Here is a 24393-nt window from a genome sequence, read left to right as displayed (position 1 = left end):
GTGCTGACCTTGAACCATGAGCAGGCAGGAGGCCTCCCAGCCACTGGGCAACACGCCCCACAGCAGGCAGACAGAAGCTGGAGGGCTAGAGTATGGGGAGACATGCTGAAAGCCTGGGAAGAGGCAGGGGCGAGGAGACTGGCCTTGCGGTAGCGGTTACAGCTTGTTATACCATGGTGAAGACTTCAACCTCGAGAAAACGGGCAGCGGCCCCGTGCAGCAGGCAGGCCCTGAGTTCAGGATGTTAAGGACAGCCGCCATCGTGGTCACCCTACAGAATCTCACACACACACACACACACACACACACACACACACACACTCACTTTCCTCCTCTTCCTGCTCCGTCCACCCCCTACAAGTTGAAGTTCAAAGGAAAGGCATTAGCAGCAGAGACTCCTGGCAACTGGGCGTTTCTATCCATTTAGTCATCACTCCTGTGTTCATCCCCAAACTCCCGGAGAAAACGGAATGCAGCTTGCAGGAATGCAGACACCACAGAAGGACAGATAGAATAAACAGGGTAGGGGGAAAGTTCTGGGGAGAGACCCGCTGGGGCCAGGCAGCCAGGGGCAGCCACGGTAGACAGGCAGGGGATTTCAGGTTATAAGAGGCCCTTGGCGCTTCCCTTCCTAGCAGCAAAGGGGAGAGGGAAGTTCCCACAACATCAAAGCACGCCAGATGCTCAGGAAGAAACCCAGGTTGAAAGGCTCAGAGGCCCGGGAACTAGGCTCCTCCACGTGCCCCGGTGACCCAGCTGTGCCAGCCCCTTCTCCGGGCCTGGGGAGGATCATTCTCACCACACGACGAGCTCAGTGACCTTAGTTATGCCCCAGCCACTCCAGCCCTTTGAATTTGCAAGAGAAAAAAAAAAAGGCACTAGACTAGCTTCAAGTGGACAAAAAACAGACGCCTTTGGCTTATCGTTCAGCGAGAACAGACGTTGGGCTGAGAGCCTCATCAAGGTGATGGATGGTGTGCGGGCTCTGGGAACCTCCCCTTGCAACTCCACGGCCAGGGCCACAAGCCATTCCGCGCTGAGACGAGTTTGGGAGCCCCAGTAACTGCCAGTCTGGGTTTGGAGTCCAAGTCCAGGCAAGGCAAGGGTTTAGGAATCTGTCCCTGGGTGGTTAAATACCAGCCCGGCTGATCTCAGCACTGGCCCTGGTGGTGGTGTAGACCCTGTTGGCACCGCTCCCTGCAGTTTGCAAACAGTTTTCCCATCCATCATCATCAGAGGGGAAACAGTGTCATTCTCCCGTTTTACAGATGGGGAGCCTGAGGTTCAGAGAGGCCCCACAGCTAGAGTGTATCAGAGCCAGAATTTGCATTGGAAACATTTATTTATTTATTTATTTTTGGCCACACCACGCGGTACATGGGATCTTAGTTCACCAACCAGGGATCGAACCCGCATCCCTTGCATTGGAAGCACGGAGTCTTAACCACTGGACCGCCAGGGAAGTCCCCAGGGCCAGAATTTGAACTCAGGTCTCCTGTCTCAGGAGATTCCCCCCATGGGTGGGGAAAGGCGGTGGCTTCTGTCCAAGGAGACTGAGAGTATCTTTTTCTCTTTCCCTCCTCAGAGACGTGTGCAGTAAATAACGGAGGCTGCGACCGAACGTGCAAGGACACGGCCACCGGCGTGCGCTGCAGCTGCCCGGTTGGATTCACACTGCAGCCGGATGGGAAGACGTGCAAAGGTCAGTGCGCACCACCTCCCTCGCCAGGCCCCAGGTGGTGCAGGCAGGGCAGGAGCGGGGCGGCACACTTGGGCTGGGTATGCGACCACATGTGGCTTCAGGGGCGAGGGTGGTCAGCTGTCACGTGCATTTCTGTTGGAGAAGCTGAGAAGAGGGAGAGTCAGCACCAGCGCTCCCCAGCAAGGCTCAAGGGAACCCCGGTTCCACTGTATATTGACAGGTTCAAGCGGGGCTCTGATATCAAAGAATGTGGCTTCACCCTGGGTTGAACAAATGGGGTACCTTTACTTCGGGCTTCCTAGGCCGGCAGAGGTTCCTTGTGGCCTCCCAGGGGGCAGGGCGTGGCCGGTTCCTGTGCTCACTCACCTTGGCCGGGGTGCGTTTTGCAGAGCTGGGGACAGCAGGGCACAGGGCTCGGACCAGGCCAGGATGGTCTTCTTGTCGGCGTTAGAAAACTGAGGACACTGTGTGTCCTCATCACTGGAAGAGGGAAGGTGTACGGGGGTATCTCAACCAGAGGACTAAGGATGCAAAATTAGAAATAGGGATTGGGAAGGTCAGGAATGGGCCGGTCTGCCGGCTGCTGGAAGCCAGAGAAGGGTGAGCTTTCTCTGCCCACTGTCCCCGGCTCACTCCGAGGTTCCTGAGGGCCTGCGGGGGCTCAGCCGTGTTGGGGACCCCTCAGGAAACAGGAAGCAAAGGGGCTGGGAAGCCAGAGCTGGCTGAGCCCTAGGACTGAAGGGGCCAGCCCTGCAGCACAGGGGCACCAGCCCAGACAAAGACCTGGGGTGTTATGGAACCCCCAGAGCTGCGGGCCTTGGGCCGGGAGTCAGCCCTTGCGAGGAGTGAGGTGCAGCCCCTCAGCACTCCCCAGACCAGCCCTCAGATCCCTGCCAAGGCCGGCTGCCCTCCTCCCATCACCCTGCCGGGAAGCGGGCAGGCCCGGAGGCCAGCATGGAAGGGCAAAGGAGCTAGAACTTCCAAAGCCCAGTGGGTGAGAATATGGACAGCAGAGGCCCAAGGTGATTTTAAATAGTCTGAGATGGGCTTTTGAAGCCTGTAAAAATAGACAGCATATGACTTCTCCTCCCCAGCCGCTCTGCTGGGAAGAACCTAGAGATTATTGACAGAAATAATCGTTCTTCCACCTATTTATTTGAAAATAAAGCCCTTCTGTAGCCTCCGCTCAGCCCACTTAGAGCGAAGTGTGTTCCGGGTGGGCGGGGGCTCTCTGAGGCCTTGCCACGTGGGCTTAATGCCAGGAGGGCTGGCCAGGGTCCACCACAGACCCAGCCGTCCTCATAGCCCAGCGATGTCACAGCAGGCCCAGCCAGTTGCCCTTGGAGCTAAGACAGAAGAAGGTAGAATCGGGCCACCCACACCCCGTCCAAGGCACAGCGCTGACGCAGGACCAGAGGGGCGGGGCAGGGCTTAATTCCGGACTCGAGGCCAGGAGCTCGCCTCTGGGAGCTGACCTGTCTGGGCTGGAAAGGGGCCTCGGCAGTCACATGGCCCACAAGGAGCACCTAAGGGGACGCTGACTGCTGCCCCCTGCCCATCCTTGCTGGCGAGAGGGGCATCCATCCTCCCCCCACCTTGAGTCTGAGGTAGGGGGAGGTGTTGAAGAGAGCTGTCTGAGCCTCCGACCATGTTTCCTGTGTTGAAACAACTGGGCCCTTTACCCAGAGCTGCTCGTTTGCCTTTAGCCAACCCTCCTCACTCCCACTGCCCTGGAGTCAGGAAGTTCTCTCGTTCACGCATGCACCAGATGGGTTTTCTGGGCTCCTCCTGTGTGCAAGTGCAGGGGAGACCAGGGAATGAAACAGAAATTCCTTGTGCGCAGGGATCTTCTATTGAGTAAAGAAGACAGACTTTAATTTTTAAAGTCCGGGCAGGGGGTAGGCAGAGCGGGGAGGTTGGAGGAAGAGGCTCTAATCCAGGCAACATGACTGCTGTGCAGAGGCCTGGGGTTCCAGGACCCAAAGCAGCCAGTGTGCCCAGATCTGGGGCAAGTTCGGGGGAGGTCCAGGAGAAGGGGTTGGCCCTTCATCCTGCGAGCCTCGGCCAGGTCCCAGACACTCTTGGGCAGGGGGACACAGGCCAGGCTTTCGTTTGGAGACAGTCCCTGACACTGTTGGGACGGGTTTCTAGGCAGGGTCGGGAAGAATAGGCTCGAGGTGACAGTGGTTTGGGCCCGGGGTGGCAGCGGAGGTGGAGGAGAGCAGTCTGGGTGCTGTTATACATGTTAGAATCTGAGGATCGTGGGACTGGTCCAGAACTACATAGGATGAACATCATAGCGTCTTCAAATCAGGGAACCCTGGAAACCAAATGTTGACCTCGAGACCCCAGGGTTTGGTGTCTTAGAGCCTTGGGCTTACAGTCTGAGTTTCCTGGGGCCTGGCTGGAGGGGCGCAGGGCAGGGTGCAGGGGCTCGGGGCAGGGGACAAGCCAGCTGGGGATCCCCGACAAACCGAGGCCCTGGCCCTGGGGTTCTGGCTCCTCGGTCAGCGTGCACGCCCTGGTCTTGGCAGGGCCCAGAGGAGGATATCAAAGGTTCAGTGTTTTCTGGAAGCCAGAAGGTCATTGCTAAGCAAGACCAATGGCTGGAGGTCTCGGAAAATCCAGACCTGAAAACCCAGGACGGACGAGGATCACGTGGGCAGGTGGAGGCCTGCCCTGAAACATCAGGGCCATGGGGGGCTCTGCAGGATTTGCCCCATGCCCTTGCTTTGTCTCAAGAGTGTGGACAGTCCAGTCTCAAGGCTCGCTGTTTGGCGCTGTCCTGCTTGATATTGGGAAGCGGGCACCTTGCTAATTGGCCCTTCTGAGAGGAGGGAGGTCTGGGGCCTCAACTTCCTGAGCCAGAGCCTGGATTTCCTCAGGGACACCAACCCCTCCTCCCAGCACCTGCCAGAACAGTCTGGGAGAACCGCCCCCAACCCCACCTGTTTGCCCTCTTCCCTCACCTGCCCTCTGTCCGGCCACCCTGGCCCAGCAGCTTGCCCTCCCCACTAGGCTGCTCCAGGGTGATGCCAGCCACTCCCACAGGCCCTCCCTCTGCTCCCACCCAAAACCCTCATCCCCGTGGCCCCTGCGTTGCCAGCCTGTGCCCCCTCAGTTGTATGGGCAGAGAGGGACAGGAACAATCAACCTACTGTGTGTTCCCATAGCTCACCCCTCACCTTTCCCCCCAGCACGCATTGATGTTCAAACATTGGGTGATGCATCGAATGTTCCACTAACCTTCTCTCAGCCCCCCAACTCACTTATTCACTCATTCATTCATCCATTCGTTCAGTGCCCCATCCTTCTGTGCAGGCCTCATGCTGGGCCCTGGGGCTCCAGGTGGGAGCCAGGTGCCCCGTCTGTCATCCCCCTGAGGGCAGGTCCCATGACAAGGGAGCAGCTAACTCTGGAGAGAACGTCAGGGAAGGCTTTCCAGGGGGGTGCTTGTTCCCCGGGCAGGGTGGGGTGAGGGCTGCCGAGGCAGGATCCAAGCGTGCAAAGAGGAGGGCGGGGCCGCCGGGCCGGGCCAGGCTGTGGAGGGGAGACTGTGAGCCTCTGTAACCAGGTAGGGGACTGCTGGCCGCTGGTGGGGCCCGGTGGGAGCACAGTAGAGAAGGAGGGGGGTCTTGGAGGGATGGGAGGTGGAAAGGGGGCAGAGGCTTATCAGAATGAAGGCCGAGGGGCTGTGGGAGCCCACTGCCCCCTCACTACAGCTGAGGCTAGAGCCTGGGACGGGGCCTCCCCCACTCTGACCCCCAGGCAGCCCGCTACACCAGCCTGGGCCTCAAGCAGACAACGCCTCGCACCTCCTGTCTAGTTGCTATGACAGCCCCTTAGCCGACAGGCCCAGATGGCGTAAGGGATGGGATTACGGGGTTCCAGAAGGCCTGAGGCATTCCCAAGGAGGCAAGCCCCATCTGTACATTCAGTCATAGTGAATGATGCTGGAGAGGTACCTGCTAGCAACCCAGTTTGCAGATGGGGAGCCTGAGGCTCAGAGAGGTGCCTTGCCTTGCCCAGGGTCACAGAGCTGAGAGGGCCCTCCGTTCTCCTGTCAGAGGCTTTTAGCCAGAATCTCCCCTGTCTTCCTGTAACCCCCAGGGGAGGGGGCGACGGAGAGCCCCAGCCTCCGTCCTGGACAGGCCCTCGCTGCACTTGAGGTCTGCTTCCTCTGAAGGCCGCAGGGCCAGCGTGCTGAACTGGCGAGGCTGTCTTTGGAGTCACCTGGGGCTGGACTCAGGTCGGCCTCCTGCGTGGAGCTGTGACCTCCCCTGCAAAGTGGGAGATCTGGCCTCGGGTTGTTTTGACCATCACACGAGACCTTGCCAGAAAGTGCTCGGCCTGGTCACCAGCACGAGGTGATGCCCGCCCAGCAGGTGCCGTGACCCCCAGAGGGTCCTACTACTTCCTCTGGGGCATGGGTTCATCCTTAGGCCACTTTGTTCCTGAAACACAGGCTTTGGAGCGCATGCAGAGTTCCCAGTGCTGAGCGGTCTCTGGTTTTAGCCATCATCTTGGTGCACACGTAGAGTACCTCCTGTGTGCAGAGAGCTGAAGGCCCAGCCTGTGAGCAGCGGACCCAGGGTCACACACACCCTAGCGGCCTCCCTTAGTGGGGCCACCTCAGGTCCCCCGCCCTTCCCATCTTCCTGGCACCAAAAGCGCCAGCATACACAAACAGAATGGGTCCTTGGGGAGGTACCTCGGGGAGGCTGGCCAAGGGCAAGGAGGTGGCGGGCACACCCCCTGGGTGTCCTGTGTTCCCCAGAGCCCAGCCCCACCCGGGCCTCCACAGGAAGGCAGCTCTGGGTCTGCCCCTGCCCGACTAGCTGTGCCCATTCCCCTCGCAAAGGCTCCGAGAGGTGCCCACCCAGGGGTCTCAGCCCTGCTGTCTTTAACGCCCCCGCCGTTCTCCTGATGTTTGGGGGTTTGTTCTGGGGTGAGGATCATTATGTGGGGGTGCTGCCACAGGGCTTTTCAGCAGGTGTCAAGTCCAGCCTGTTTGGTCTGAGGAAAAGTGCTGGGAGCGGCGTGGTGAGAGGCTGCGCCTGAGGCCGGAGTCTTTGGAATAGAACCAAGTCTCCTCCGCGGGGCTCGGGGAAATGGGCACAGATTGACCTTGACAACTGGCGGTGCCAGTTACACAGGACAGGGGTGTCCGGGCCTCACGCTCAGGCCAGGCTCAGCGGGTGCTGGAGTCTGAGTCAGCAGCTCTGTTAAGATGTGGCCAGTGACCAGCACAGAAAGTCCTCTCTCTGCCGGGGGGCGGGGGGATGCCTCTTTCACCGCCTCCTTTTGTGCCCTCCTCCAGTCAGCGTGGGGACACCTTCCTGGACGTCATCTCCTACTTCTGTTTCCAATTGCTGGGCTAGGTCTGGGGGGCCGGGGGGGTGACCAGCATGGGGGGCCCCGGGGCCAGAGCCCAAGAGGAACTTCAGAGTGAGAAGAGGTACCTCAGGGACAGGGTCTCTGACGGCTCAGTTTGCCAGATGGACCGGGAGCCCGGGGAGCACGCCCAGGGGAGCAGGGCAAGGAGGGTGGGAGGGAGCTCATGGGGGTCAGTGAGAGCTCGTGAGGGAAGAAGCTCCCATCACTAGAGGTGTGCAAGCCGAGGCCCACCGGCAGGGATGCTTGAGGGGGTCGCGCTGGGGGGCCTTCAGGGTGCAGCCGCAACTCGTGACATGATGAGTGAAGAAACAGCTCAAACTCACCGGCAGGCATGGGGAGGGGGGAGCGGCAGGAACCAGGCTGGGAAGGGAGGCGGCCCAGGAACGCCTGCTTCCCGCCACCAGCTGCGGCACCTGGAGCCAGTTACCTTCCCGGCCTCGGTCTCCCGGTCAGTAAAGCAGGAGCAATAAACCTACTTTTTTTTGCGGTACGCGGGCCTCTCACTGCTGCGGCCTCTCCCGCTGCGGAGCACAGGCTCCGGACGCGCAGGCTCAGCGGCCATGGCTCACGGGCCCAGCCGCCCCGCGGCACGCGGGATCCTCCCCGACCGGGGCACGAACCCACGCCCCCTGCATCGGCAGGCGGACTCCCAACCACTGCGCCACCAGGGAAGCCCAATAAACCTACTTTTTAAAGAGTTGTTTGGGCACTGGCTGAGCACCGGCGCTTTAGGGATGTTATTTCATTTCATCCTCATGATGTCCTTCCAAGTAGGGGTGCGTCTGATCCTTACTTTAACAGACAGGGAGCCGAGGCCCCAGGGGTCCAGTAGCTCGCCCAACCCAGAGTCACAGCCACCAGGAAGCAGCCCCTGCTCCTGGCCTCCCTGCTTCCCTGGCACCTCCCCGCCTCCCTGGCACCTCCCCGGGGGTGAAAGGGCGTGGGAGCGTCCTGGTCCCTGTTGTCTGGCCCGGCACCGCAGACACCAGTTCCCCTCCCTTCGGTGCACAAACGCCAGGCTCGCCAAGTCCTAGGGGCAGCGGTGTCTCCCGTCCTCCCACCCCCACGGCTGTGAGCCAGCCCCCCTTCCTGGGCTCAGCCGGGGGACCCGAGGCGGCCCGGGCAGCGCGGCCCAGCCCACTCTCTTCGCCTCCTCCTGCCACCCGGCTCCGCAGACATCAACGAGTGCCTGGTCAACAATGGGGGCTGCGACCACTTCTGCCGCAACACCGTGGGCAGCTTCGAGTGCGGCTGCCGGAAAGGGTACAAGCTGCTGACCGACGAGCGGACGTGCCAAGGTGAGCCGCCCTCGTCCTCGTGGGGTCCCGCCCCTCTCAGGCCACACAGGCTCCCAGGAGGGTAGGCGAGCCTGGGGTGGGCTTGTCCGCTGGCCGGGCCGGGCCTGAGGGGCCGGGGGTAGTTTCTGTGTCCCTAGCCTGTGCGCTTGCCCTCCTGTCTTCCCGTCCTTTATGATTCTAGGGGCCCTGAGAAGCCATCCAGCCCCACCTCTCCCTGATATAGATAGGAACTGAGGCCCAGGGAGGGGTCAGCCAGTGTCCCAGGTGGGCCAGCGAGTAGGTAGCAGAGCCGGTTCCTCCCTCCAGAGGGGGCCTCCCAGGCCACCGTCAGTGGCTTCAGAGGCCAGGTGGATGCTGCCACCTGGTGGAAGCTGTAGCACGTGGCAGGCATGCTCCAGCAGCCCTTCCTCAGGGTCCCTCCACTCGGGTCGGGGGGAGCCAAGCATCAGAGCCTGGGACAAGTCCCGCAGACGCAGACGTCCTGGATGCAGTGACAGCCCAGAGGATGGGCAGTGGAGAGACGGGTCAGGGAAGGCTCTGGGGGAGGGGACACTGGTGAAGTGCTTGAAGGATGAATAGGCATCTTCCAGGGGGAGCCAGGGAGGTAAACCCAACCAGGAAGTGGCGCTGTTGGGCTGAGGGGGGTTGAGGAGCCAGAAGGAGCCCTGTGGAGCTAGATGAGGCCATTGAGAAGGAGCCGGCTTCGGGGCAACATGCAGAGAGTGGGGCCGGGGGGTGGGGGGCTGGCTCAGTTCCATCGCGGTTCCCCTGTTGCCTTCCCGTCATTGTGTCTCCACGAGGTCCCAGGAGCCACAGGCTGCACCGGGCCGCATCTGGCTTGCGGTTGCAGCATCTACCTCGTTACGTAGTGCTGCTCAGAGGCCGGCCTGGGGCAGCATGAGGCCCTGAGGGCCCCGAGGAAGGCGAGAGCAGAGGCTGGTAAGGGAGGGTCCGGGCCAGCCTGTCCTGGGGCTCAGCACGTGACCTGAGCCCGTCGCTTCCCCTCCCTGGGCTCGGCCTCTGCCTCCCTGCTCGGACGACCCAGCCCCGTCTTCCTCTCAGGGCACAGGGGCCCACTGGGAGCTCGGCACCTGTCCAGGCTCCGATCAAGGCTCCTCTGCACTTTGACTTTGTTTTTCCGTCTGCCTTGCCGCGTTCTGTGGAGGGCTGAGGGAGGGCCCTTGACTTTGCATCCCCAGCTGCCCCGTGAGAGGGGCAGGCAGCAGGGGCCACGGAGGAGGTGACGGCAGGACTGCTCCGGGCTCTGGCTGAGTCTCCTCCACCCTCTTCCTGACTCAGCTCTGCAAGGCCCTGGGACTCTGGCCCACCCCTGCTCCAGCACAGCCCCTGGGTCCCCAGCCCCAGCAGGCACTCAGGGCCCTTGGGATGGGGACCCCAGACACCTCCCCAGCCCCCCTGAGCTCCACACAATCCCTGAGGATCCAGTGCTGCCACCTCCCAGCCTTTGCCCGGAGCGCCCTTCCCCCACTCTCATTCCTTCATTCCAGGCTAGCCCCATCCTTCAGGGTCTAGCCCAGGTGCCACAGCACCAGGAGGTCTTCCCAGATCCACCCCCTGGAGGAATCACATCTTCCTTTGAGCATCCACAGGGGTTCCTTCCTGGTGCTCGGGTTATTACAAACACATATGTTATGAGTGCGTCTGCAGTCATGTGAGCAAATGTATTCAAAGAATAAATTCCAACTACAGTGCCCGTGGAGAGGCAGGTCAATGTCTGCCTTGCCCTCAGGACCCCCATCAACTGTCCCATGGAGGCCATCTTGCTCAGAACTTACGGCCAGGATAGATTTGTCTCCTGCAAACATGTAGTTCATTTCCTCCTTTCCAGTAACAAGCACTCTGTGGCCGTCCCTCATTCCCTTTTTACCCTGGCTGCCAGGGTGGTCAGAATCAAATTTCACATACTATCAAGGCTACTTTGTTATTCCTCGTGGGTAGCATCTTCCCTACCCCCATCCCCCTTTCTGTCTGTGCTGTTTTCCCCATTTTCTCCAGACACATCTTGGGGTGATGGGAGAACACACTTTGGTCGGCATTCAAGTGGCCTATTTTCATGTCCCAGTTCAGCCCCTTCCTCAGGCAAGCCCCTTAGTTTCCTGCAGGTGTGGATTAAGTACCTACCCTAATCACACTGGAACGGGAAATATCAAAATGGCAGGGATTCGTAATAATCCCTTCTACTCAAAATGTTTCTACCCTGCCCACCTCAAGAAAAGATGTGAGGCAGCTTCTCACCCAGACACATGAGGCTAATGGAGACAGAATGGGAAATTGGGCAGCGACACGAAGTCTGACGTTTGCTGTGTGTCGGCTGTGCACTGAGCCTGGGGCCCCAGGACTGTCGGGCACAGAGGTCTGTTGAGTGACTGAGCGAGGGGCAGGCCGTGCCATCTACCACACCCTAAACCTCCTCCCAAACTTTGTCTCCCTGTGGCCACACAGACATCGACGAGTGCTCCTTCGAGCGGACCTGTGACCACATCTGCATCAACTCCCCGGGCAGCTTCCAGTGCCTGTGCCACCGCGGCTACACTCTCTATGGGACAACCCACTGCGGAGGTCTGCAGCTCGCCCGCCAGGGCCACCTCCCCCCAGAGGCACGCGCCCGGCCGCACGGCCACCTGCACTGCACCCCACACCCCAACCTTGACCTTGACTCTGACGGGCCTGGGAGGGACTGGTGGGCAGAGGGGCTCAGCCAAGGGTAAGGCAGGAGGGTGGGGGGATGGGCAGCAAGCATCCACTGGGTACCAGGCCTCAGCCAGGCTGTGGACACGGGCCTGGAAACAGCAGTTTCTGGGGAACCCCAGTCCGGAAGGGAGGATGGCTGCACAGAGGATCCCACAGTTCATTCCAGTGGAGGGGGTAACAACAGAGAAGGGCAGAAGGTGGGGACAATGGGGGTCTCCTAGAGGAGGAGTGTTTGGGTCACGGTGGGGGAAGCGTGCCAGAGGGGTCAGCGTGTGCAAAAGCACTGAGGCAGAGGGAGCACAGAGGGACCGAGAGGCAGCCAGTGGGGGCTAGAGTCCCATGAGGGAAGGGGCACACGGTGGGAGATGCAGACAGAGGGGACACAGGGCTTCGTGAGCCCCAGGGGACTTGTGGCTTTATTCCCAGTGCGATGAGAAGCCATTGGAGGGTTTATGCGGGGATATGACGGGCTCAAGTTCATGTAACGAGATTCCTCCAGCTGCCACATGTTTAGGAGAGTGGAACCCAGGGCACCAGTGGGGACACGGCTCCAGGCATGGGAGTGAGAGCTACTGGAGCCTGGGCAGGGTGGGGAGGGATGTGGAGAGAGGGAAGGTTCTAGATGCCTTTAGGTGCCACGGATGATGGGACATGGGGAAGTACAGGCTTGGGAGGTGAAGCTGGCAGAGGTGTCAAGAATGGCCCTGAGGTCCCTGGTGTCTCTCCCTTTCCTTTGACCTGGTGGTAGCCACACTTCCTCTGTGGGCAGCTGTGAAGTTTAGGTGGGCTCAGGCACAGCTGGTGCTAGGGGCGTGGCTCGTGGGGTGAGCTGCAGATTCTTCTGGAGGGACTCCCAAAAACCTGGGCACCAGCTTCTGCACACAGGTCTTTGGCCCAAAAGAAGGCGGGGCCTTGGGAGACTTCCTGCGCCCAGGTGCCTGTTGTGCAGGAGGGAAACTGGCTGGGAAGGGCACGTCCGAAGTCCCACAGTGAGATACGGCCTCAGGACCCCAGGGCCGGTGCTGGTCATTCCGGCCCCACAAGACCTGACTGCAACTTTATTTTGTCCCATTTCTCTGCCCTCCCCCAAGTCTGGGCTCAGCTGCCCAAGTTCAGCAAACCACTGAGGTTCCTGGGGGAGGGATGTGTGTTGGTGCCTGCGGGAGCCCTGTGTGTGTGCAAGCTCGTGTGTGTGTCGTGTGCGACCACATGTCTGCATCCAGTGACAGTATCAGGCTGGGGTCAGGGTCAGGGGATTCTCGGCCCTCCTGTCCTGGGTGGGTCCTGCCCTGCCGGCCCCAAGGGTGTGGCCTCGGCTGGACCGTCCAGCCCCCCCTCCTGCCCTTACGCCTACCTGTGCTTCCAGATGTGGACGAGTGCAGCATGAACAACGGGAGCTGTGACCAGGGCTGTGTCAACACCAAGGGCAGCTACGAATGCGTCTGCCCCCCAGGGAGGCGCCTCCACTGGAACCGGAAGGACTGCGTGGGTGAGTGCCCTGGGGCGAACCATGGCAAGGACCCCTGAGAAGGGCCTGGGTGCCAGGTCCTCCCCTGGTGCCTGGATGGCTGGGGCTCCTGGGCAGGTGCTCTCTGCTGCTGGGATACGGCTGATGGGAATGAGGGCTGACAGAAGAAGAGGGGTTGCAGCGGGGAGAGCACGCTTGGTGTCAGCCAGAGGCACAGAAACGGGCTTGGGGGGGGGCGGGGCACGGGGAGCACGGAGGTGGAGACCTGGGGGTCCGCGTGTGCAGCCAGAGCTGTGGACTCAGGAGGATCTGACACGTAGAAGCAGCAGAGGGCGGAGGCCTCAGTAGCCCCAGCTCCCCTTGTCCTGCCAAGGAAGCTGGTGGGAGGGGAGGGCTGGTTACACGGGGTGCAGCAGCAGCAGAGCCTGGACTGGGGAGCGACTGGTTCTTTGTACACCCGCCACTGGCCCGGCAAGGGGCGGGCCTCCTAGAGAGCTCAGGGCTCATGCGCCTTCTGCTGCTGAGCTCTGGGGCCTTGGGGCACCTCTCGGCTGAGTGCTGGACAGTCCATTTTCACTGGTTCCATAAACACACACTGACTACCTGCTGTGTGCCGGGCCTGTACTGGGTCCCAGGAACGGCTCTCAGGTCCTTGCCCCGCCATGCTCCAGCATCCCCAGGGCCTCGAGAGTAAGCCTCTAGATCTCAGAGTTCATCTCTCTCGGCTCAGAGCCCTCCAGGGAGTCCTCGTCGTGCAGAAGCAAAGTCTGGATTCCTGGAATGGCCCAAAGGCTGCTACAGCCCGGCCAGCTTGCCCTCCACCCTCACCCCCACCCACCCCGTGCCAGCCTCCCTGACCTCACAGGTGCAGCCCCCCGACCTCAACATAGCCACGCTCGGGCTCTTCTCTTAGCCTAGAGGACTCGTCACTCCCTGCACAGGGGTCTGCTTGGGGTGGGGGGATTCCTGACCACACCTGGAGCAGCAGCCGGCCCCCCACCGCGCGCCCTCCGCCTCTTGTCTCCCGTGCTCGCCTCCTCCCATCGCAGCCACTGGCTGCCCCGGGGTGTCATCGGTCTGGCCTCGCTGGACACACACTCTGCACACCCAAGCAGGTATTCTTTGCCTGTCTTGTTCACTGCCATATCCCCGGCACCTAGAACAGGCCCAGCAGCCATAGACACTCAGTGAAGGATTTGTTGAAGGAATGAAGGAAAGTATCAGAGAATGGATACCATCACTTAGTAACCCGAGGTCAGACAGCTGAATTTATTGCTTACTTAAGTGAGAATTGCTCTGCTGCTCAGGCAGTCTTGTTGAGCAAAGCAAACCACTGGTTTTGCCTAGAGTTTGGGGGAAGAGCTCGTGTGGAGTTGTGCTGGTTAAAGGCAGGTGATAGTCTCAGCAGCATGCCTTTGCAGGGCTCTGAGGGAGACTGGGCTCACACCAGCCTCAGAAGCCTGGTCGCTGAGTGAACTGGCCCAGAGCTGGCTGACTTTCCACGCCCACGCCCTCATCAATTGATTGGCTTTCCAAGGTGTGTCCACTGATCATTCGGGTCATGTGAGGTCTGGTATTTACTGATGACCAGAGCTATTGGGTACAGGCTTTCTCTAGGGATATGAGGACACGTTTCTTTGTTTGTTTGTTAATTCTCAGTCCCCTTTTTGGTCGTCCCTCCTCAGTCAGAGCTGCAGGAGAGGCCACCAGGGCTTGTCCAGATCTTCACCACTGCCACCAAACCAGCCTCTATGGACGGTCATCGGTGGAGGTCTGATCATCAGGTCACAGTCAGTCGGGGAGGTTTTATCGCATTTTTGTCTCTGAGCCGTTTGCTGGGACTAGGACCAAGCGAAAGCAGTTGATATTCTAGACAGTAGATGTGGAATGATGAGACAGACAAGTGCGACTGCAGGTTTTACTAGAAGGTGCTGGAAGGAAGGCCCTCTAGAACCATGATTTAAGGGTTCCCAGGGCTGACCGGGAAAACCGGTCCCACCTGCCCCCTAAGCCCACAGTATGCAGGTTGCTTTCTCATGTAGCCTTGAAGTAGGCCGTCCCACCTCACCTGGACTGTGAATCCAGGCTCAGAATGAAGTGCCGGCAGGGGCACAAACTCCCCTGGTTGCCCAGAAGATCCAAGGTCATACTATTATCTATAACTACTTGCACTAGGCAGTCAGACTGCTTTGTCCTGCCCCCCACGCCATGCCCTAGGCTGTATTATTCGCTGTATCACCCTAAGTGAGGGACACATTTTTGATGACCGCTAAAGCTGTCCAGTCCCTCTGGTTGGGGCCAAGAGCCTCCACCATCTGCTTCACCAGGTATTATTACGTCCCTCAGGTGTTCTACGGTTAGATACTTTGCAAGGAGGCATCGTTCACTGAGGGTACTGGCGAGTCATTCGCTTGTTACAGTCTCAGAGACCCACAGGGCAGGTAGCTGAGGTCCTGGGGTGGCACCCATGAATCAGATGTCCATGTGAGACACGGGGTCAACCTCAGTGGAGCGGTAGGTATATTGTCTGTGGGTGGTGTTGTGACAAACAGTCAAATACATTGCAGGACAGCTAAACTGGTCTCTCCTGATGGGAGGGCATTTTCCTTTTTTATGTATTGCCTACAAAGAGAATCATAATTACGTTCGTGTAACACACTTTATAACATTTTAAAATGTTGGCTTCCCTAGCAATAGCTTGGGAGAACCGATTTAAAGAATCAGGAGGGTAGGGACTTCCCTGGTGGCACAGTGGTTAAGAATCCACCTGCCCATGCAGGGGACGTGGGTTCGAGCCCTGGTCCAGGAAGATCCCACATGCCGGGGCAACTAAACCTGTGTGCCACAACTACGGAACCTGTGCTCTAGAGCCCGTGAGCCACAACTGCTGAGCCTGCGTGCCACAAGTACTGAAGCCCACACGCCTAGAGCCCGTGCTCCGCAACAAGAGAAGCCACTGCAATGAGAAGCCCGCGCACCACAACAAAGAGTAGCCCCCCCTTGCCGCAACTAGAGAAAGCCCGCGCACAGCAACAAAGGCCCAACGCAGCCAAAAAATAAATAAATAACTTTATTTTAAAAAAAGAAAAAAAGAATCAGGATGGTGGTTATCACTAGTAAGGCCTAGATCTAGGTGAGTTATTTGTAAGGGAAACATGATAGGGTAAACCAGAAGTGTGCAGCCTTAAATGCATAAGGTGGGAAAACGTGATCCGAAGAATGAAGAACAAAGATATGCAAAAGAGCGTGTGGAAATCAGTGGGTACAGACGTCTAGGAGAATTCATTCCAGTCGTCTTAGGCACAACCTCTCTATTCTGTGTAGCCATCAGCTGGTTCTGAGAATCTTGGGTAACAGTCAATTTCTGTGAACTGTCTGCTTTGGGGGGTTCTCTGAAAAACCTCAGTTTAAGACCTCTAGGGCTTCCCTGGTGGCTCAGTGATTAAGAATCCGCCTGCCAATGCAGGGGACACGAGTTCAAGCCCTGGTCCGGGAAGATCCCACATGCCATGGAGCAACTAAGCCCATGAGCCACAACTGCTGAGCCCACATGCCACAACTACTGAAGCCCATACGCCTAGAGCCTATGCTCCGCAACAAGAGAAGCCACTGCAATGAGAAGCCCGCGCACCACAACGAAGAGTAGCCGCCCCTCGCCGCAACTAGAGAAAGCCCACACACAGCAATGAAGACCCAACACAGCCTAAAATAAATAAATAAAATAAATAAATTTATTTTTTTTTAATCTGTAAATGGTGACTTTACAGTAAGTTCTGAAAAATTCATTTTTATTTCTTAAGAAAAATTAGGGGTAATAAAGACTGTGATATTTCTGAGTAATTCATGAATAACTCTCCCAGTAAAATGTGTCTGTATGTTACTAAGTAAATAAATTGGAATATCTCAAAGAAGGAACACAAAATCTAATAATATTTTAGCTCCTATGAGTGCTGTTATTTTTTTCAACAAGAGACTGCTTCAGTTCATCCAGAAAGTAAACATACAATTACTAGAGCGTAATTATAACCCATGAAATCCATCTGGACGTGCTCAAAGTGTCGCTTAGGGCTTGGTTCAAGTCCATGTCCCATCTTTACACTTTACCCAGGATTCTGAAGGTCACAGCCACACCACGAACTGGCCATTTCCTCTGCCACCCTGGAAAAGCTTCTCACCAACGTTGTCTAATGTCACCGCCAGTTTGTCCCTACAAGGATGGGTTGTCTTAGGAAAGATGTTAGCAAACGTCTGAGTGAGGTGGTCTGGTGGTCCCAGGAGGCCGCTCTGGCTTCACCAGGCATCATCCTCATGGCTCTTACAACTTGCTCCCCCTGCTTCTTTACAGAGTAGGAAGCCAAACCTAGTGTGTGATGGAACCCTTGGGCCCCTCTGTCCTTGCCCCAGGACTTCGGCCAGAGCAGCCTGTTTCACATGATGATCTGGAAACATTTCCACCAACTTCCACCTCTTCTGCTGTGGGCCTCTGTGCTCCCGTTATGGGCAGGAAACCTCTCTGTTTTCAAAGCATTCTAAGGTTGAGTGCTTCCGCTCATGTGCATATTTACCTTTTATGTTTAGCAATTTAACATGCTAGAGAGAGCCACGGGTGCGGCCCTAGAGCCAACTGGAGCCCCTCCGGGCTTGATTCCAGCCTGGAGGATTCTTGCCTGTCCAGCCTGGTACTATCTCTCTTCCTTTTTTTTTTTTTTAAGTACTTTTTTTTTTTTTTTTTTTTTTGACTGCGTTGGGTCTTCGTTGCTGTGTGTGGTGTCTCTCTAGTTGTGGAGAGCGGGGGCTACTCTTTCTTGCAGTGCGGAGCACGGGCTCTAGGCACGCCGGCTTCAGTAGTTGTGGCTCTCAGGCTCTAGAGCGCAGGCTCAGTAGTTGTGGTGCACGGGCTTAGTTGCTCCGCGGCATGTGGGATCTTCCCGGACCAGGGCTCGAACCCCTGTCCCCTGCATTGGCAGGTGGATTCTAAACCCCTGTGCCAACAGGGAAGTCTCCTGTCTCTCTTCTTTTTGTTTTTTGCTCTTATTAACAGCTTTTTTGAGACATAATCACATGCCACAAAATTCACCCATTTAGTGTACAATTCAGTGTGTTTTAGTATAATCACAGAGTTGTGCAACCACAATCCACTTTAGAGCATTTTCATTACTCCCCAAAGAAACCCCATGCAGTCACTCCCCATTTTCCCTCAAGCCCCCCGGTCCTAGGCAACCATAATCGACTTTTGTCTTTTATGAATTCGCCTATTCCGGACATTTCATGTAAGTGGAATGCAATGTGTGGCCTTCTGTGACTGACATTTCATTTAGCGTAATGTTTTCAAGGTTTACCCACGGTGTAGCATGTGTCAGTGCTTCATTCCTCTTTATTGCTGAGTTACATTCCACTGTATGGTTATACTGCATTTTGTTTATCCACTCATCAGTCGATGGACATTTGGGTTGTTTCCAGTTTTGGGCTATTATGAATATTCATGTGCAAATTTCTGTATGAACGTATGTTTACAATTTTCTTGGGTATATACCTAGGGGTGGAATCGCTGGGTCATATGGTAACCCTGTGTTTAAATTTCAAGGAACTGCCAGACTATTTTCCAAAGTGGCTGCACGATTTTACATTCCCTCCAGCAGTGTGTGAGGGCTCCAGTTTCTCCACATCCTCACCAATACTTGTTATTAGCTGACTTTTTGATTATAGTCATCTTACTGGGTGTAAAATGGTATCTCATTGTGGTTTTTATTTGTAATTCCCTGATGGCTAATAATGTTGAGTATCTTTTCATGTGTTTATTGTCCATTTGTATATCTTCTTTAGAGAAATGTTTATTCAGTTCCTTTGCCCATTTTTTGATTGGGTTCTTTGTCTTTATTATTCAAGTGTAAGAATTCTTTATATGTTTTAGATACAAGTTCCTTATTAGATATAAGATTTGCAAAGATTTTTTTCTCATTCTGTGAGTTGTCTTTTCACTTTCTTGATGGTGTCTTTTGAATCATGAAAGTTTTTAATTTTCGTAAAGTTCAGTTTATCTCTTTTTTTCCTTTGGTTGCCTGCGTCTTTTATGTCACTTCTGAGAAACTGTTCATTGCCTAATCTAAGTTCCCAAAGATAACACCTGTTTTCTTCTAAGAGCTTTATATTTTTAGCTCTTACATTTAGGTCTTTGATCCATTTTGAATTAATTTTATATGTGTGAGATAGGGGTCCAACTTCATTCTTTTGCATGTGGCTCTTCAAGTGTCACAGCATCATTTGTTGGAAAAAAACCATTCTTTTTCCCCATAGAATTATCTTGACACCCTCTTGAAATCAGTTGGCCATAAATGTATGGATTTGTCTCTGGACTCTCAGTTCTGTCCCATTGATCTATTTGTTTGTCCTCATACCTATACACCACTGTAGCTTTATAGTGTTTTTAAATCATAAAATGTGAGTCCTCCTACTTTGTTTTTCATATTTCAAGATTGATCTGGCTATTCTCAAACTTCCCTTGAATTTCCATATGGATTTTAGGATCTCTTCATTTTTTAAGATAAGTCCCATCAACAAAACAATATTAAGTTGGGATTTGGTGTGGAGCATCCAAAAGATCTGTTCTGGATATGAACACTTCTGAAGTACAGATACACCGAGATGAGTCTCTCCTTCAGGAAGGGGTAGGAGAGGGAATTCCCTGGCGATTCAATGGTTAGGACTCGGCACTTTCGTGACTGTGGCCCAGGTTCAATCCCTGGTCCGGGAACTAAGATCCCAAAATCCACATGGTGCAGCCAAAAAAAAAAGAGGAAGGGGTAGGAGAGTTGCTCGATGGTAGTATGAGAAGGAGAAAGGAACCAGACACCATGATTAGTTCACTGACAAGCAGAAAAAGTACTGGGTGTTTTCAGGTCACAGGAGCGATCATACTGTATGTGGTACTCTCAGATTTAAACGTGGTTCTGGTACAAGATCTGAAGATGTTTCAACTACTTTATCCAAGGCTATGATTGCTCTGAGTCAGGAAGGACAAGCCTTGGTCACGGGTGCTCCCCATGTTTTTGAGTTTGTCCCCTGAGAGCCTGGCCTAACCTTTGCATGTTGATACCAAAAAAAAAAAACAAAAAAAGATTTCTTGCAATCGGGGAAGACTCAGTCTGGACTCTTCCTGGGCTCTCCTCCAGTCGTTCTGCTGATGCCGTGGAAACTTTGCCCCAGGGATTCTGTTTTGTGATCATACACAATAGAGGTATATTAAGGTTCCCATCGGCTGTAATCTGAATCATGTGTAGGAGAATTTTCTGAGACTTCAGGGAGTGAACCTTCTCCCAGAGAGCCCGGACTGGTGTTGGAGGGAGAAGGGAGCAAACCGCTCCCTGGGCCCAGCGTCCCCCTACGTCCAAACGGATGTGGACCCTGCTATCTCCCAGTCCCCTCCCACCAAGACGGTCTGGCCAGGGGACGGACGTGTGGTGGGCGTTCCTCTTGGTCCATGCTCAGGGGCCCTGCCGGCTCCAGAAAGCCACCCCTGGCCCCTCAAGCCTCTCTTGTGTCTTCCTTCTCCTCAGAGACGGGCAAGTGCCTTTCTCGGGCCAAGGCCTCACCCCAGGCCCAGCTGTCCTGCAGCAAGGTGGGCGGTGTGGAAAGCTGCTCCCTTTCCTGCCTGGCCCACACACTCTTCATGCCAGGTAACCCAAGGCTGTCCCCGGGATGGGATGGGGGGCGGGGCTCCCTTCCCTGGGATCCAGCCTCTGCTCCCTGCTGTTCTCCAGGAGGGGAGCCCAACCTAGGAATGAGGACCCCCAGCCCTGGTCACTGAGTGACCCTGGGCAGCTGTCTGGTTCTGTGGGGGCCGCAGTGTCCTTCTCAAAAGTGCAGCGGACGCATTCCTGCCCAGCCACTTAGCCTGTAGTTGTGTAGCAGAAACGGACTGACGTGAGGGTCAGTCCTGACCCTCATCGCATTCAGTGACCCCTCCGAGGCCCCCAGGATGTGCGGGTGCTGGAAGGGGGGGCACCCAGGCCCATCTCAGCCCTGGCCTCTCTACAGACTCGGACGACAGCTACAGCCTGAGCTGCGGTGTCCCGGGCCTCCAGGGCAAGATGCTACAGAAACGCAACAGCACCGGCTCCAGCACCGGGCCCAGCTGCTCAGGTAGTCCCTGGCCTGTCCACACTGCACGCACCTGCGGGACCCCTTGACTTTCCGTCCAGCACCAGGCCAGGGACAGACAGAGAGGCATGGCCCAGGGAAGGCCTCCTGGCCTGGGGCCTGCCCAGTATGGCTCAGGGTGCCAGGGAGCTAAGAGCAGGGCCAGGACCCAGAAGCAAGCAGGCTGTAAGCTGAGTCCCAGCCCAAGGGCAGTGGACCATGGAAGGGCCCTTCCGGCTCTGGGCCACAGTTCCAGGGTGGTTTAGTGACCCTAAAGTGCTATGGGTCTATGGATCTCAGATTCCATTTCAGTGAAAGGACTCACATCTGCTGCGGCCACAAGGTTCTAAAAACTCCCAGAGTCAGAGCTTCCCTGGGAGACCACCCACCCGCCCCACCCCACCCCCCAGGAATACTGGAGGCACGCACACTCCCATGCACTTTGGGACACAGCCAGATCCCCTGCCAGCAGGAGGTTGTGCTTCGGCAGCTTCTCCTATTCAGGATGCTGGATTCAATGATATGCTTAATACATATACGATGTAATCCTAAGCTTCTGTGACTATAGGATTCTTTGGTCCAAGGGTCTGCTTTGCTCTTGGAAGGAATCAGCGGCTCTGGGATCTGTATCATTTAAATCCCCTTCCCTTCCTTGCTTCCCTCTCTCGTCCGTGCTGCCCCTTTTCCTGAAAGCACCAGCCGCATAAAGTAGCTCTGGTGATGGGGGAGAAAGGCAGGAGGCTTGCCCTTCCTCCTCCACCGACCGCTGGCTGGATGGCCCCTGGGGCGAGCATGACCCCACCGTCCACCCACCCTTGCACCTTTTTCAGGGCGAGAAACAAGGCGGCAGAGGTCCCCACCCACGGCTCCCGGTGGGTTTGTCCCCCTGGCAGCCCCCTCACGCTCAGGCACTCCCTCCACAGCCCCCGGCCGAACCACCTCCCTGCCCAAGGGAGAGGCCGCCACCTGGGGGGATTTGGACTTTCCCCAGGTGTCCCTGCCACCCTCATCAGGCAGAAGGCCCGGTTCAAGATTCGAGATGCCAAGTGCCACCTCCAGCCCCGAAGCCGGGAGCCAGCAAAGGAGGCCCTGAGGCAGCTGCTGCTGGGTGAGTGGGCCGCCCTGGCACCGCCCACACGGGGGGCAGGGGGAGGTCCCCAGGCCTGGAGGCTGGGAGCCCAGGGTCCAGCGGGACTGGGTTTCCAGGGGTAGGGGCCTCTCTTCGTCCTCACCACCGTGGTCCCTTAGCCCCAGGAGCCACGCCTGGTGGACCATAGAGAGTGGTGGTGTCCCTGGGGAAGAAAGCCAGCATTTGAGTGGAAAAGCATCCCTGGGGTCCACCGGTCCACCTCACTCAGGGTTAAATGAGCTCCCCCAGAGCAAGGGCTTTCTGCACAGCCTGGTCGTGTCCAAACGGGAGGAACCCTGGGCTCACTCAGCGGCTCTCTCTAGAATGAGGGTGACCCAGAAGGGTGTTCCAGGCTCGGGGAGAGACTGGGGAAAAGGACCAGGAGGAAAGCATACCAGCTCTGTTTCCATGAAGATTCCCGAACACCTTAGGATTCCTCCTCAAATCTGACAAACCTCGGTGCCCAGCAGGCCTAACCTGGGCCGAGCGGCCCTGAGCTGGAGCTGCACAGCTTTGCTAAGGAAGATGCACGAAGTGCCTCCCATGCAGCGGTGTGATGGCCTCTGGAGGGCTGGGTGCAGGGCCTGGCTCAGCACCCCCAGCCCCTCCTGAGACCTGGCCTTCTCCAGCCTCAGTTTCCCCGTGTGCACATGGACTCTTAGGCAGGGTGGGACCCTGGCCACCAGCAGTCTGTGTGCAGGGTGAGGTAGGACCGTGCCACCTTCGCCACAGTGGCCCCTTCCTTGTCCAGAAAACTGCCACGTGACCTTTGTGACCCTCAAGTGTGACTCCTCCAAGAAGAGGCGCCGTGGCCGCAAATCCCCATCCAAGGAGGTGACCCACATCACAGCAGAGTTCGAGGTTGAGACAAAGATGGAAGAGGCCTCAGGTGGGTGAGGAGTCCCCTCGTGAGGTGCTGAGGGCCTCAGCGAGGACAGTGGGCTGGGAGGTCTGCTGGGCATGAAGCCAGGCTCCCACCCAAGCCACGGCTACCGGAGGTGGAGGCCAGCCAGGCCAGCGGGGGAACTGGCAGGGCTCAGGGCCGGACCCTCAGAGCAGCTGCCCAGCCCAGGGTGGAAGCGGAGGCCCGGGGCCGTGAGAGGAGCAGGGCTGGGGCCTGCAGTGACTGCCACACGCCTCTCCCCACTGCTCCACGCCCTCACCGGGGCCTGGAAGGGCCCATGCCTGCAGCCTCCCCGGGACCGCTGAGCCAAGGACCTGTCTTTCCCAGGTTCCAGCAGGGGCCTTGTGGGATGCTGGCTCGTGTTTCATACCAGCAGTTCCCTCTGGGCTGTAGATGAGAGCTGAGTTGTGACAGAGGAACAGAGATCTGTCACAAGCGTGTGCTGTGTGTGCCTGGCCCTGGACGCTGTGGAAAGAGGGGACAGACCCTTGTCCCCACACTGGCAGCATGGCCAGCCAAGGGAGACACCGGACGGCGGGCACGTGAGAACGAACAGGGCACAGCACCGAGGGCCCTCCCCTAGAGAGGGGCCCGGAATCTCCCCCAGAGAGGTGCCATTTGAATCGGGACTTGAAAACAAAGTTCACCAAGTGGAACTGGTGGCAGGGATGGCGCTCAGGCAGAGTGAACAGAACAGGCAAAGGCCCAGAGGCCAGGGAGAGTAGGGCGTGTTCCGGAAGCAGTGAGGAGGGCAGGGCGGCCGCAAGGCAGAGTTCACGGTGAGTGTTGGATGCTGGGGGTTAGAGCTAGCAAGGCAGGCAGGGGCTGGACCACGAGGGGCCTGGGATTCAAGGCAGCAGAGCTGGATGTGGTCTTGGGTGCAGTGGCAGCCTCAAGGGTTTTTGAGCAGCAGGCGGGGCCCCCATGAGTGAGCTGTGCCCTGGGCAGGGGATGTGTTGCAGTGGCAGAGGCCGGGCTTCTACTCAGATCTGCTGCGGGGCCCTTGAGCGGCTCATACCTCTCGGAGCCTCAGTCTTCTGGAGCCTCAGTCTCCTGCTGTCAGACATTCGCAGCAAGGGCGCCTCGGCCCGGGGCTGCCGCGGGAAGGCTCTGAGCAGAGGCACGGCCCAGCGCAGCGCCTGGCTGGGCAGCCTGGCGGAGAGACGGCTGGCAGCGGCGGGGCGGGGGGTCTCAAGCTCGGGTCTTGCCCGCCCCTGCAGACACCTGCGAGGCCGAGTGCGTGCGGAGGCGAGTGGAGCAGAGCCTGCAGGCCGCCGTCAAGACTCTGCGCAAGTCCGTCAGCCGGCAGCACTTCTCCGTCCAGGTCGCAGGCACTGAGTACGAGGTGGCCCAGCGGCCGGCCAAGGCCCTGGAGGGCCAGGGGACGTGTGGCACAGGCCAGGTGCTGCAGGACGGCAAATGCGGTGAGTCCCTGCCCTCAGCCACTCCAGTGTCGCCCTGCAGACTTTCTCTGTCCTTCCTTCCGTGTGGGCCCAGGTATAGAGCCCACGGGAGACAGACACGTTGGGCCGGGACAGGGAGACGAGGCCTGCCGGGGAGGAGTGCCGTAGCACTTAGACGTGACGGCTGTCATTAAAGGGCACTCCCCTGGTGCCGGGACCGAGTACACGTGTGACCCCGCCTGCG

The 24393-nt window shown here is 57.5% G+C and overlaps 1 protein-coding gene across 3 annotated transcripts in view; it reads left to right on the top strand.

Annotated features, from left to right (window-relative positions):
* The window catches only part of SCUBE1 (signal peptide, CUB domain and EGF like domain containing 1), a gene marked incomplete at both ends in the record, with an annotated part of 129967 nt that overhangs the window by 92769 nt on the left and 12805 nt on the right, over window positions 1–24393 (top strand). For all 3 annotated transcript variants that reach the window (XM_079715644.1, XM_079715646.1, XM_079715645.1), the window contains 9 exons: window positions 1586–1702; window positions 8275–8397; window positions 10861–10977; window positions 12476–12598; window positions 20131–20250; window positions 20612–20716; window positions 21705–21821; window positions 22594–22731; window positions 23967–24170. In XM_079715644.1, coding sequence (XP_079571770.1) covers window positions 1586–1702; window positions 8275–8397; window positions 10861–10977; window positions 12476–12598; window positions 20131–20250; window positions 20612–20716; window positions 21705–21821; window positions 22594–22731; window positions 23967–24170 — 1164 coding nt within the window. The remainder of the gene's footprint in view (window positions 1–1585; window positions 1703–8274; window positions 8398–10860; window positions 10978–12475; window positions 12599–20130; window positions 20251–20611; window positions 20717–21704; window positions 21822–22593; window positions 22732–23966; window positions 24171–24393) is intronic.

Source organism: Hyperoodon ampullatus (genome assembly GCF_949752795.1).
Source record: "Hyperoodon ampullatus genome assembly, chromosome: 11".
In the NCBI taxonomy this organism is placed as follows: Eukaryota; Metazoa; Chordata; class Mammalia; order Artiodactyla; family Ziphiidae; genus Hyperoodon; species Hyperoodon ampullatus.
The sequence above is the reverse complement of the archived record's forward strand: the minus strand, read 5'-3'. Positions and strand labels throughout refer to the sequence as shown.